General features: G+C 39.6%; 1 protein-coding gene and 1 long non-coding RNA gene across 2 annotated transcripts; one reads left to right on the top strand and one right to left on the bottom strand.

The window, feature by feature from the left end:
- Window positions 1–869: 869 nt before the first annotated feature.
- On the top strand, window positions 870–5,792 carry LOC307014222. Its single transcript, XR_013801203.1, has 3 exons — window positions 870–956; window positions 5,352–5,399; window positions 5,591–5,792. It is a non-coding gene; the product is annotated as an uncharacterized lncRNA (long non-coding RNA).
- LOC307014299 (uncharacterized protein) lies at window positions 2,840–4,160 on the bottom strand (the record flags this gene model as incomplete). The annotated part of the gene is made up of 4 exons (XM_079642172.1): window positions 4,032–4,160; window positions 3,863–3,937; window positions 3,619–3,693; window positions 2,840–2,956 (listed from the first exon to the last, which is right to left on the bottom strand). Exons 1-4 carry the CDS (start codon window positions 4,095–4,097, stop codon window positions 2,840–2,842), a joined length of 333 nt encoding a protein of 110 aa, XP_079498298.1. The 5' UTR covers window positions 4,098–4,160.
- Window positions 5,793–15,306: the final 9,514 nt, after the last annotated feature.

Raw genomic sequence — 15,306 nt, 5'->3', positions numbered from 1 at the left:
ATCAACCAAAAATGTGCATGTAGATTCCTATTTAGATGATGGTTGAATCAACATTGATAGTGTCAGTTATGGTTGAAAGAACGTTTATTCAACATTAAAACAATTTGCGCTTTCTGTTTAATTTCAATGTCCGGGTTTCAACATGGATTCAATATTTCTGCCTAACCATATTTCAACATTGATTCACTCATATTTTGTATTACTACCACTTTAGTTTCAATTAATTGTGTTAATTACTGATTGTAAAGCATTTGAACATTCTTTTGTGTCACATTTTCATTATTAAGTTGATGTATAGAGAACCGCAGTGACGCGTCGTAAAACCCGGAAGTAAGTGAGCATTTTTAGCACTTCCGGTTCCTTCCTCAAAAAGCAAAGCATTTTTTCCATAGGGTTTTGGAAAATAGCTCGAAATAAGGTCTGTGGTTGACACAAATTTAAGAGATAAATCACGTTTTGTTCTACGACATTAAATACATCAGCAGTGACCCCACTGGGGTTTTTTGAAGAGTTTATGTGTCTGAAAAACGATGGTTGTTATCGAGTGGCTGAATAGGACAACAGAAATTGTCGAGGCCGTTGTACGTCATTACGCCGAACACGTAAACACTCCCGCTAAGTTTGTTTTCCCCTGTGTTCTGCTGGAAAGCAAGTACCTGCCTATCTTTAGTATCTGTATATCTATATCTGACCATTAGAATCTGTATTTTTGAAATGGTCGTTTTTAACACCGTAGTTTTACAAATTATAGAATAATTAATTACCAGTGTTTTCCAATTTTACTCGGCAGTTCGTTTCGTTAGCTAACGTTAGCTAAAGCTAACGCTACTAGTTAGCTACGCAATGGTTTGTTGCTTTGCTCCGGGTTGCAGCCACAGGTCTTCGCATGAAACGTGCTTGTTCTATCGTTTCCTGGCCAATGTTTTCCAAAGGAGAGTCTGGATTCGTGCCATGAGGTAAGCTGACGTTACATTTTTTTCCATTTCACGGTGAAATGTAAATGATGGGTAGTGACTGTATCGCCGTTTTAGAGATGGCGCTGCTGAAAAGACCGCAACATAAGTAAAGATAATGAATACATCCTATTAAAACCTGTGTGGCTTATATGATAAGTCTAATTAGTACAAGCAGCATAACGTTTCACCATGTAACTAAAGATTGTAGTCAGGGAAATCAGTTTGACATATTGAACTAATAACAAATCACCTCTGGCTGGCAGAGAACTCTCTGCTCCATAGCTTCTCTTGGACGTAAAATCACATGTAATTTTTACATTTATATTCAATTTAATATTCCATCCCTCACATACTTTTGTATATATAATAACTTATATTTTGTTTTTCTTGTTATCAGGGCCGTATTCATGGAGTCAAGGTTGGGGGGGACCAAAAATTAAATAAAAATTTGAATACTAATTTCCTGCCACTCTAAAGGAAAATACATAAAAAAATAACACATTGGATACTTTAAAACCTGTTTAACCACATGCCCCTGCCCGTGGGGGCAAAACACAACAATAGTCACGAAACTGAGAAGCATCCTCAATGTGGGTGGGACAATTTGACGGTGGGTGTGGGTGGGCGGGGGACCTAACCTCCTCTAGGGGGGTCCGGGGGCATGCTCCCCCGGGAAGATTTTTTTTTAAATGTTGAAGTTAAAAGCATCAATCTGGTGCACTTTGAGAGCAACATTAGGGACTAAATCTATGGATACATCTCATCAACACCCATGTGAAACCAAACTGAACAGATTTACTTTTTCTTTAAGCATATTTTACAAATCACTCCCTTTTTAAACTGTAGTATGAGTTGGAATGATTTCATACCTGTTATTCTGTTATTCACTTATTTTGTATAACTATAATGATCATATAAAAGTGTGCCTTGGAAATACTTGTTTTGCATCAATCTTGATACAGGGTACTTACTATATGTTATAGTTTGGATTCCTAAAGCTTTTAGTCTACTAACCCATCATTCAAGGGTGGTTTTCACAATAAGTAATGGTTTATTTTTTGCACGGACACTATCATTTACATTTTTTTACTATGTTCAAACTGAATTTACTTTAAAAACATCTATATTGATTCTGACTTTTTCTACATCCAACTCACAGGTTTATCATTGCTTTGAGAAAAAAGATTATTCATTTAACCATTTTTAGAAGTGAAGATATAGTCAATTGTTCTGCATCGCCCGTTGCCTTGTACTTTAGAAGCTGGCTTAAATTCCCACTCTCCTTCTGATCGCCTCGAAAAGCTAGACCTTGCTGCGCTAAGTACCTCACACCCTCAACAATCTTCATCAGATTTCTTCTTGCTTGTTGCTGCCGTCTTTCAAGCACACGTGAAAGTTGCACATTAACAGGCTCTGGCTCCTGAATCCTAGTCATCACAGCTAATTTGTGACACTGGCTGTGTTTATGCACACTAAATTTCTCCAGTGCCTTCTTCCAATTGTTATAACCAGTCTTCACAAACGCTGAATCTGCTTTTGACGCAAGCTTAGACTTTTGTGCTGCAAAGTATTTAGCACAATAGAAACAGAGGACCCCTTTTACAGAGGGGCTGTAATGGAGCCATGTATGATCTTCAAACCACTTCTCCTGAAAGTAGAGTATTCTATTTGATAGGGTTTGACTGGGTATGACTTTCACATTTGGATGATTTGGGCAAAGTCCAAGCTCCTCCCCTTCCTTTCCTGTACCTTCATTTTCGCCTACCTGGCTGCTCTCTCTCTAATTGTCAAACTCACTCTCCCTGCTTGACGGTATTATCTGAAATACATATGAGGATGATCTCATCTTAAATTAACGTTAACATTAGACTGCTATGTTGTCATTATTCTGTCTTAACCATCCATATAGCTCCTTTCTGGCTTCCCTCCATGTCACCAGGGCACACTCTCCCTGTCTGATCGCCATGCTCACATTCTCTCTCTCCCTCTCTCTCTTTACTCTGAACACACCAGAGTGAACATGGAAGAAATATCAGTAAACTATTGACTAGAAAGACTGTTGATACACATTATACATATGGAGGGACACAGGAGTCTGAACATTAAAGTGGACCTATCATGCTATATTTGAATAATATAGTGTAGGACCATACCTATATAAGGCATATTTATACTTTAAAAAACAAAACAAAAAAAACAGATCATGCATTTTAGCCATTCCTCATTGCGCTCAAATCAACACTGAGCCTGACATTTTGGATTCAATGAGAACAGCACCATCTTTTGGCCTTTTAAATGTACTAAAGCTTCTACAGCTTCTCCAGCGCTTTAGAACGGCAAAGCAAGTGGCTGTCTCCTCCTGATTGGTGGAGTTGGCCCAATAGCCGTAGCGCCACCATCCTGACGTCAGGACGGTGCTCAATCTGGATCCGTTTTTTTCAGATCCGTTGCAGCCCCTTTTTTTAGAGATCTGGGCACGGAGAAAAATAGAGAGGGTTTTGTTTTCTGACTCTTGGTGAGTTCCCTGAAGCACTGGGGACACATATTCATGTTTAAAAGACGTACAAAGGTGCATTTTGCATGATAGGTCCCCTTTAACAATTAGACTGCTATGTTGACATTATTCTGTCTTAACCATCAATATAGCTCCTTTCTGGCTTACCTCCATGTCACCAGCGCACACTCTCCCTGTATGGTCGCCATGCTCACATTCTCTCTCTCCCTCTCTCTCTTTACTCTGAACACACCAGAGTGAACATGGAAGAAATATCAGTAAACTATTGACTAGAAAGACTGTTGATACACATTATACATATGGGGGGACACAGGAGTCTGTATATTAACATTAGACTGCTATGTTGTCATTATTCTGTCTTAACCATCAATATAGCTCCTTTCTGACTTACCTCCATGTCACCAGCGCACACTCTCCCTGTCTGGTCGCCATGCTCACATTCTCTCTCTCCCTCTCTCTCTTTACTCTGAACACACCAGAGTGAACATGGAATAAATATTATCAGTAAACAAGCTATCTGACTGGTAACAATACTCACTTTCTCACTGCTCTTAACTTACTTTTTTTCTTTTCTGAGGCTGCCCAAAAAACTGTCTAATGTCACTGCCACCCTTCCTCTTGCTCATGCTTACAGCTTGACCTCTGCGATCTGCAATTGCTGATGCGATGAATACGGGTCAGCAGCGCTGGATATAAGATAATTAAACATGTTTATTAGCGATTCTGAGCATTCTAAACCCAGCACAAGCTATGATGCACACTGCAAACCTCCTGCGTGTGAGGATCATTGAAATGCTTCTGACGATTATTAAATACTATTTCATAATAATTGTAGAGTATTTATTATTTAATTAATTCTGGCACCTTTGGTATTCCATAGGTGTCACACATCACAGTTTTAAATCTTTCCACACCCTACAAATTACAAAATAAAATAGAAATAATCCACATGAATAAATATCTATTGGATTACATCCAAAACGACATCGTCATTTTCCACATAGCTGACACTAGCCCGCCAAACCCTGGCTAACAACTGAAACCAGCTAGCCCACAGCTAGTTAGCTACTATTCCTGAAAAGTTCGGTTTTAAAATCAGAACTACAAGTTACTTACACAAAGAAGCTAAACCGGAGGGTTCATTAACATTACCATTACGAAATAAAATAATATAGATTACTTTAGGGCTAACTAGAAAATATACCAGAACTGATGGAGGGCAAATTAAAACATGACTGACCTGCTTGGAGCATCAAGCTAACTGAAGGTGGACTCAGACGTGCAACAGCTAAATACACCCCCGGGTACAAAATAAGGAACCAATTTACATATGAAAATAAATATCATTTTGGTGAAGTTCACAATAACAGAAAATATAGATGTTCAAGTATACAAATAAACAAAATAAAGAAGTCATAGAATAGCAATTTTATTTTAATTTAAAAATTAAAACTTTTTTTTTGTTGCTATTTATTGGGGGGGACATTTTGAGTGTATCTGAATATTGGGGGGGATGTGTCCCCCCCCAATGTATATGGTGAATACGGCCCTGCTTGTTATACTCCAGCAACACAAACATTTCCCAAATTGGGATCGATACAGTAATATCTTATCTTAATTAATTAAGAAATATAACTATTATAATTAGTGTAGCAGCTGACACCTATTTTCAATATGGATTAATCTACCATTTATTTCTTTAGTTCAATTTTGATCTATAAAAATGTCAAAATAGTGAAAATGTTCACGAGACTTATCAAAGTGCAAGGTTATATCTTTAGATATTTTGTTTTAGCCTATGTACTGTATGTCTTAATGCTCTTACAGTATATGTGACGGTGTGACTTCCATGAAACTAATATTTGATATCTTCCCAACAGACGAGCTGACAGGAAACCTAACACTCTAACAACCACAACATTGCAAAGGCGAGTAAATGTAAATTAAAAACAATTCACAATTGTTGTACTTCTTCTTCCTTGCATTGAGGTGAAGCTGACCTTGCACTTGGTGCCAGTAAGGATGTTCCTCACGCAGGCTGAATGTTTCTCCTTCCTTACTGACACAAAAGCCCTTGATTTGCAATGCTTCACTAATTGTCATTTCCCTGGCTCCGTAGGGACACTTTACCTCCAGCACAGCGGAAGACCCTACCAGACCATCTGGAGATGCCCCCAACATTCCTGATAGGGAGAGCCACAAATCTGACTCATGGACCTGCATCTGGGTTGCATTGGTGAATGCCCTGACGCCCTCACATTCATTCATAGTCCCCCACTGTACAGACACAACACCATCAAGGGCCTGTTGTTGCCCTAGCAACCTGGCAATAAAGGAAGCAGTCACACGCTTTAACCTCAGGACAGCTCCAAAGTTGCTGGCAGTCAACCTTCCTTTCCTGAACAAATGCCAGTTTGGGTTGGTTCGCTGACCAGTGGTAGCCACCTGAATTGCCCTCTGTTGCTCTTCAGACAATGCCATGCTTGCCACAATTGCCTCAGGTCCCTGATGCTGATTTGATAATTTCAGGAACAGTAAGCGTTTCCAAGCTGTGGTGTTCCTCTTCTGGCTCGGGGGAGAGAAGCCAAGAAATTCCTGAAAACCTGCCCCCGAGTCTGTCCCTCAGCCAGTCATGATCTTCGGAGGTGGGCTCTCTTGTCAGCGTGTTAAATTAGTTATTGGTTTCAACAGTCACATTAAAACAGTTACTAAATCAGCTTGCTATCACCTAAAGAACGTATCTAGGATTAAAAGACTAATGTCACAGCAGGATTTGGAAAAACGTGTCCATGCTTTTATCTTCAGTAGACTGGACTACTGCAATGGTGTCTTCACAGGTCTCAATAAAAAATCTATTTGAAAGCTTCAGCTGATTCAGAATGCCGCTGCTCGAGTCCTCACTAACACTAAGAAAGTGGATCACATCGCTCCAGTTCTGAAGTCTATACACTGGCTTCCTGTGTGTCAAAGAATAGATTTCAAAATACTGCTGCTGTTTATAAAGCACTGGATGGTTTAGGACCAAAATGCACTTCTGACCTCCTGCTAAATTATGAACCATCCAGATCTCTCAGGTCTTCAGGGACTGGTCAGCTTTCTGTCCCCAGAGTCAGAACTAAACATGGTAAAGCAGCGTTCAGTTATTATGTTCCAAATATCTGGAACAAACTCCCAGAAACCTGCAGGTCCGCTGCAACTCTTACTACTTTTAAATCCAGGCTGAAGACTTTTCTTTTTGTCGCTGCTTTTAATTGAACTATATATCTTAGACTGCACTGTAACTTTTATCCATGTATTTTTTCTTTTAATGTTTATTTTATTAGCTTTTCTTTTTAATGACTGATTTTAAATGCCATTTTCTTAATGTCTTTCATTTTTTGTAAAGCACTTTGAATTACCTTGTGTTGAAAAGTGCTATATAAATAAACTAGCCTTGCCTTGCCTAATAAAGATTTAATGTGACCCATAAAATTGATTTGTTGATGGGAATTAATGTGAATAAATTAAATCTAGGTTAACGGTACTCTTGCTATCACTACTCACCGACACTATAAACCTTGTCCCTCATGCTAGCCCTGACAACACCGGTAAGCACACCTTCATCTAGGCTGCACTGTTACGTGTCCTGACTCGTAGTGGTTCTCTCCTCTGTCTACACTCTTCTTGTCATCTTTGTAAAACGATATCAGACTGGTAATTGACACAGCCATGACTTCTAGTTAAATTCAGTGTGGCTAAAATGAAAAGCTTTGTTAAAATATGCAAGCACGCGAAAGTCAAATTCAGCTTTATTGTCAAAAATTCTACATGTGTTATACATCCAGAAATATCGTTTCCCACAGTGTGACATGTATACATAAAACAAAAAGGGCCTAGATAAACGTGGTATACATTAAACAAAACAAAAAGGGCCTAGATAACCGGGGTATACAGTTTAAAATGTTAATATATTCAATTTAAAGTGTTCAAAGTGCAGTTTCAGTGCAAGTCAGTTGAAACGATCTTAAGTTGGCGTGACGTTGAAGTCGTGCGACCCTGCTGCTGTACTCGCTTGTAGTTCGTTTTTAGCATAACGTTAGCATTTCGCTTTTGGCAACTAGATTTATGATTCAGATATGATAAAAGTAGGATTGACATGTGGAGATTATCCGGCAGAACAAAACGTGATCCCTCTCTTAAATGTGTGTCAACCACAGACCTTATTTCGAGCTATTTTCCAAAATCCTATGGAGAATTTGCATTGGTTTTTCAAGAAGGAACCGGAAGAAGTTTACTTCCGGGTTTTACGACGCGTCACTGCGGTTCTCTATAACGATAGACGCATCCGGTTCACATATCCCAAAACTCCCGGTGCCATCTTAAAGGCACAGTCACACCTGATGTGACACATACATAACAATCTCCAGGCGGAGAAACTCGACTTGAGCTCCGCTGCCGCCATGATAGTCTTGTTAGTAAACACAAACACGCCCACAGCGCGTCTCCATATGTGACACAGGAAGTATCTAAGTAAATTTACTCAAGTACTGTACTTAAGTACAGTTCTCATCTCTGTTCGCCTTGTTGTTGGCGCCGCTCACCAACGTCTGGGAGCCGAGACTATATACAAAAAATAACGGAGTAACGCACCATGTAGTAACGGTTACTGAGTCACTGAATTTAAAAAATAACGCGTTAGAGTATAGTTACTGCCAAAACTAACAGCGTTACAGTAACACGTTAGTCCCACCACTGACAATGACACACAGCTAATGATGGCAGTTTGACACTGAAGCTTCAAACGGAGCTTCAACCCTGGACTTCCTATTCCATAGAAGCAGTGGTTCGAAGCTTGCTTCAAAATCACGTGACATGTGACGTCCGAAGCAGCAACTGCTTTAAATCACGTGACATGTGACGTCCGAACCAGCAACTGCTTCATTTCCTGAATGAATCAACTCACTGGTTCGCCGTTCAATCAGGTGATTCAATGCACTGCCTCGTCTCGATTCTGACAGGTGACAGGTTGAAACAGTTTCAAATTTGAGCGCTTCAACACTTTATAACCGTTCTAAACAATGCGCGGGTTGTTGTCGTAGTTTGCATTGTTGCTGTTGAGTTGTTGTTGGCATTGCATTTGAATTGGATCATTATAGAGCAAGCCAGGAAGAAAAATAGGTCGTTCTGGCTCGTGAAACACTTCGAAATGTGGAGAAGTTGTGAACAAAAAGACAATGAGTAATATAAAAACACTTTGATGGTCTAAGGAATTGATAGTCCAGTGGATAGAGCCGGCGGCCAGGATGTGGCGATATCCTCTGCGCAGCTGGTTCAAAGCTCGGAATAGTTAAACTTTTAATCATTGCTTTTCAACTTTAATACTTTAATAACTGATAAAAGGCCCTCTCCGCCCAAAAAAATGTCAAGCACTCTCTAGTCTCTTCTCAATAACCCAATACACACTATTATCAATCTGTCAAATATTTGACAGATTGAGTGTGTCAAATATTTTTCAAGGCAAAGATACGTTAAACCCACTGCAGCCTTGCACTTCGCCAGGAGAGGTTGCTGTAACTGAAGCTTCGAGAAATGAACCTATTTCCGACACAATCGTCCAAGTGATTCGACGCTTCATTCAAAGCTTCATTTTGCCATCACTACACACAGCCTCAATCCTGCTGTTTCTCCCTGACCACAGCCTGCAGCCACAAGGATCTCTCACACACTACCAGCCACCACACACAGGGAAACAGAGCCTAAATACACTAATCAGCACAACAAGACACAGGTGAGGGGGGAGCAATTAGACACAGGTGGGGGGGAGGAGACAACACAGGGCACCAGGTGCACACAATCAGGATTAACAGACATGGGGAAAGGCAGGTGTCATCTAGCTTTGAACAGTTGTATAAAGTTTGTGATTAGGTGTGTCAAATTGAAGACAATTGTAATATGAAGTTGTTTAAAACTGGTAAACAATACATGGTTATGCAACTGGTTCAGGTCACAAAATTAGTCTTATTCATTTGTATATGAGATTCATACAAGATGTATTTGTGCAAACTCGCAAAGTTTGAGCTGGACTAGATATATATATATTTTGTATTTAGACTGAGAATTCCAGTTTACCGTCTTTCTCACTGTAAATAACTCTTATACACATACTCTAGATCAGAGGTGCCCAGTACGTCGACCAAGGGGGCAATGCTGGTAGATCGCGAGTCATTCATTAAAAATAAATCCAGCTCCGTTAAAATAGACAAAACAGGTTTTGATCCCTCCTCCCTGCCACTTAATTCAGGAGTTTACTTGATTGACAGAAAAATCGACCTATCGCTTTCCAGTCTGTTAACCCAGAATACAAAGCGATACAAAGTCAGTCAAGTGCCGGGAAAACTCCAATTAAGAGGCAAACAACAAAATGAGTGCGGGACCGAGCAAAAAGCAAAAAATATACCACTGGGAGGAAGAATATTTTTTTGTGATGTCACATTCAAAGGTTATTTGTTTTATTTGTAAAGCAAGCGTCGCTCTGCCAAAGAAAGGTAACGTGGAGAGGCATTATCGGAGTTTTCACAAGGCTTAGAGCGACTTCCCTCCGAGTAGCAAGTTGAGAAAGAGAAAGGTCATGTATTATTGCTACAAAAACATTATCTCACAGTCTTAGTGTCGCCAACTCGTTTCTAACATGCAAAAAGACAAACAAATGCGTCTATGGTCTGTGTATTTTCGATCTTTCCAATCGAGACGAGATCTATCTCCCCCCGTCTGTGTGCGAGGGGGCGGGGCAGTTTACACACACGCAGCTGCTACATGCAGGAACACACGGCGGGCATGGCGGAGAGAAGCGCTCCAAGGTGTGGTTAAATGTTACCCGTCTTGAGGTGGGCAATGCTCCTTGCCAATAGTGTTTAGCATGTAAGGGTGGTAACACGAGCAATTTGTCTAAAAATTTAGCAAAAGTGTACCACATTCAGACGGAGGAATGCACCGGGTTCGACTGTCTTTCTAGTAGCTCCGTAGCCCCATCCACGAGTAACGTTTCCTCGTCAGGTGTTATGTATGCTAGCAGCAACACACGGAGTTAACTACATTATACAAACATGGTTTAATGATTAGAGGTACAGTAACAGAGTTACTCTTTATTTTTGTTAAAGTTTCAGCTATTCTGTTTACAGTTCTGTCATCAGATTATTTAATACGATTTTTTAAAACATTGTTTCTTTTGATGTGAAATATTATTTATTTAATTAATAAAAAGCAATGTTAATTTTGTTCACAATTTGTTTAGTTAATTTAATAATATGTATTTTTGAAGTATTCATCTTCATTGTCTTCATTGTTAGTTTCCACATGACTAAAACAACCTCAAGCTAAATCTAAAAGTTGATGGCTAAATAAGAGCGTTTGAGAAATTGTGCAAGGCATAATAGTCCGAATAGTCGATTAATCGTTTCATTAATCGATAGATTAATCGATTATCAAATTAGTCGTTTGTTGCAGCCTAGTTGTCCCATGTATAAATAAAACGTGTTATTCAGCAACCCTTGCAATTTGGAAATGTATTTTTGGTTGGTAGACCTCGGTGAGCTGGTCATTTCAAAAGTAGCTCACCAGCCAAAAAAGTGTGGGCACCCCTGCTCTACTGTAGATATTGTACAGGGTGAACCTTTCTTTGTAAAAAAATGCATTCATAGTGACCCTACTGTTTTGTTTGTTTGTATATCCCCATCCCTTAGCAATAAAATCGTATAGAATCCTTTAGAATCTTGTAGAAATCTATAGAATATTATAGAACAGTCGTATTTGTAAGCCATGCTAAAGAATTCTATAGAATACTATAGAAATCTCTAGATCATTCTGTAGAATATATAAATGTGTACTTTTCTATAAGCTTCTATAATTAAAACTATAACAATCTAAAGAATTCTATAGGAGAGAACCGACTCATGACATATCGATAGAAATCTATAGAAATCTGTTGTACCCATCTGTACCCATCCAAATCTAAGTGTCTTTTGTTTCCACAATGCTACACTTACACACAATGTTAGACGTACAAATTCCCCATTCGCTGCCCCAGCTGTAGCTCCTGTAAACGAGGTGGCTAGTGGGCATGCGCAGATGAGAGGGATGAACCGCAGGGAGTTCTATCTAAAGGAGAGCACTATGTGGGTACAGTACTACAGGGTGTAAACTGTGTTCGTTATTCTCCCGTCCAGGAGAGAAGCTCTAAAAGGAGCCTACATGGTAGTGATGGCAGTTTTTCACTGAAGCTTCGAACGGAGCTTCAACCCTGGACTTCCTATTCCATAGAAGCAGTGCTTCGAAGCTTGCTTCAAATCACGTGACATGTGACGTCCGAAGCAGCAACTGCTTCAAATCACGTGACATGTGACGTCTGAACCAGCAACTGCTTCATTTCCTGAATGAATCAACTCACTGGTTCGCCGTCCAATCAGGTGATTCAATGCACTGTCTCGTCTCGATTCTGACAGGTGACAGGTTGAAACAGTTTCAAATTTGAGCGCTTCAACACTTTATAACCGCTCTAAACAATGCGCAATATGTGGGTTGTTGTCGTAGTTTGCATTGTTGCTGTTGAGTTGTTGTTGGCATTGCATTTGAATTGGATCATTATAGAGCAAGCCAGGAAGAAAAATAGGTCGTTCTGGCTCGTGAAACACTTCGAAATGTGGAGAAGTTGTGAACAAAAAGACAATGAGTAATATAAAAACACTTTGGTGGTCTAAGGAATTGATAGCCCAGTGGATAGAGCCGGCGGCCAAGATGCGGCGATATCCTCCGCGCAGCTGGTTCAAAGCACGGAATAGTTAAACTTTTAATCATTGCTTTTCAACTTTAATACTTTAATAACTGATAAAAGGCCCTCTCCGCCCAAAAAAATGTTAAGCACTCTCTAGTCTCTTCTCAATAACCCAATACACACTATTATCAATCTTGAATTGCAAATAGAACATGATATTCAGTCTTAGTGTGTGTGTGTGTGTGTGTGTGTGTGTGTGTGTGTGTGTGTGTGTGTGTGTGTGTGTGTGTGTGTGTGTCTCGAATATTTTTCAAGGCAAAGATACGTTAAACCCACTGCAGCCTTGCACTTCGCCAGGAGAGGTCGCTGTAACTGAAGCTTCGAGAAATGAACCTATTTCCGACACAATTGTCCAAGTGGTTCGACGCTTCATTCAAAGCTTCATTTTGCCATCACTACTAAATGGAGTCTCTGTGAAGGTTCAATTGGGTACTTTAATTAAAAAAGGCGCGGGTATGTCACAAGCATGATATTGTTCAGTCAGACAAACAGCTGTGATCCGCTCCTCGTGAGGGAAGAGAAGAGTCCCGATCCCTCGTCCGGTGCTGTTATATATCCTCTGCTGGCTCCTCCCCGCCAGCTGGCTCGCCTCGTCTCCAAGTTCCGTTGTTGAATTTAAACAGAGGATTGGTTCTTTTCACATTCAATATATGCTTAACACGCCTTTTCTCCTCATATTCTCTTTCATCACTTTTCATGTAAAACATTCTAAACGCTGTAATCAATACTCTAAAAAATACTTCTCGGCTGGTTTGGTTTCCGGTCATTCCGGATGTTGTCACATGCTACTCTCGTCTGTAAACAATAATGTATTCAAATAAACTGTACCTTCATTTAATATTCAGCATGGTAGTATCTCGACATCTATAGTTGTAGTGTTAAATCAGTAGGCTTCGGTTTGCACCACTCCATACTAAATTCACCTCTTTAGGAAATTGTAAATTTACCACATGCTAACTGCCAACCGGAGATGAAAGAGTTTCAGAATAAAGCTTAACAGCTGGTTGTGCACAATAATTTCTGGTTTTTCAGTGTAAAACTGCATTAAAACTGACGGCATGTTTAAACTACATTTCCCCATTAAAACATTGATTTTAATTTCTAACAGTCCCTCCTTACACACCTAAAAGGTGTGTATAATACTGAAATCAATGAGTTCTTCATCTGAACTTTGCATATTACATATCTCATATTAACAAACATACAATCAAATGGAATGGTTCAGTAGGCTTAACTTTACAAAAATACTAAATAAATTATTTGCCTGGGCTTAAACATAAAAGTTTTCCCTTGTGCATAACTTCTGGTGTTTACATTAAATCATTCTTCAAAATAGCAGCAATGGCTTGGTATCAGAACATTTCTTCCTCCCTCCTTTCACAGAAACTGTTCTCATACCACGCTCAGTGTTAAGGCACTTGTTTTTACAAAGTGAAAAGAAACAAACCATTTTAGAATAGCAATGATTTTTACAACATGAGATCCACCATATTAGAATAGTATAAAGTAATAAAGAATAAAATAAAATATCTTGGATTGGCAAAGTAAATTGAAAAATAAAAATAAACTATCTTGGAATAGTGTAAAGTAAATAAAAATGGATTCACTCCATTTTAGCATTTTATTTTGCTCACTTCTTCACATGATTTCATAATTTAAAGAATCACATCAGCTGGACATTCATTGATCAATCTCATCTTCGAACATCCATATCATTTAAACTAACTCATCATTGTCATCAACATCTGTTTACGGGGTGGGTCGTCTTGTTCTGCTAGCATTTGTAACTGTCTCCTCATGAGAAATGTACCCTCCCTCCTTTCATACCATTTAAGGTATGAAAGTAATATGTTCTCTAGAAGGGGCCGTTGTGCGTTCTACTCTGGGATACGGCATTCTAGACCGTCATTTCTGGGAGAAGATTTTGGTCAGTTACAACAGTTGTAGAATTTCATCACTTAAAAGTTCCTACTAAGTACCTTTGGGTGGTCTGTTCAAATGCAGTGATAAAGTCCCTGAAATGGTGTGAGAACCGGTGGAATATCAATAACGCATTATACTCATTTATTTTCAATTATAGTCTACTTAAATAACTATGCTAACCCCTTTTACAGTGTGTGGAACCTTGGGTGCCCGAGCATGTGATAATTACTCCCTCCTTTAACAAGGACTTTAAAACAGAAGTCATTTCATTAATGGTTTGTAGTTCAATTAAGGAATTTACACTTATGGCAGATTAGGCTTGGGCGGTATCATTTTTGTCATACCGTCATACCTTGCTGACATCATACCGTGGTATACGGTATATGATGGTATGACTTGGGTCGACTTGAGCGAGGTGGCGTTCGGCGGCAAATAGATATTTCGAACGGTATATTATATGTTCGGTGTAAAATGCAGCCCGAGCCGGTAGACGCTCGCAAAGTGCCGCGACGTGCGCGCAAGTGCAAAACAAGGGCTGCATACATGACACATTGTGCAAATGGCACATTTTGAGATCGGATACAGGACGCGTTTGTAGATGTCCGACGTTGTTTCCATTGTGAGCTAAGTTAACAATATATCATCATACATAAACATTTTCCGGGAGTAAATACTTGACTTATTGAATAAAGTTTGCTATATTCACTAACTAGTTTGGCAATATTATTCCGTGCATGTGTTAAAAACCTTATTTCCATTTGATTCATTGGATTACTCGCGTGAATGTTTAGCACGTTAATGCTTTCGTTTCTAAAACCGTCCGACCTCCACTACAAAACCATCGACCAGTTGCATAGGATTAAAAAAAATTCAACACTCACTCACCCCGTCTTAAACATTCCCAAAGAAGTGCCTCTGTCTCTCGTTGTGCTGGATGAAATCACTGGCGACGAGTAAACCCAAAATAGTCCCAAACAGGCGCAGAGGCATTTTTCTTTTTTACTAGTTGTCCGAGTTCGGGGCCGGCAAAAAAATGCCGCCATCTTGCTCAGCTCAGCTCTGTGCTGAGCTCTGAGAGCGGGAAAGACGGACTGTCCTCCCCTGCC

This window comes from Notothenia rossii, assembly GCF_949606895.1.
Source record: "Notothenia rossii genome assembly, chromosome: 8".
Lineage (NCBI taxonomy): Eukaryota > Metazoa > Chordata > Actinopteri > Perciformes > Nototheniidae > Notothenia > Notothenia rossii.
Note: the sequence above shows the minus strand (reverse complement) of the source record. Positions and strands in the feature narration are given on the sequence as shown.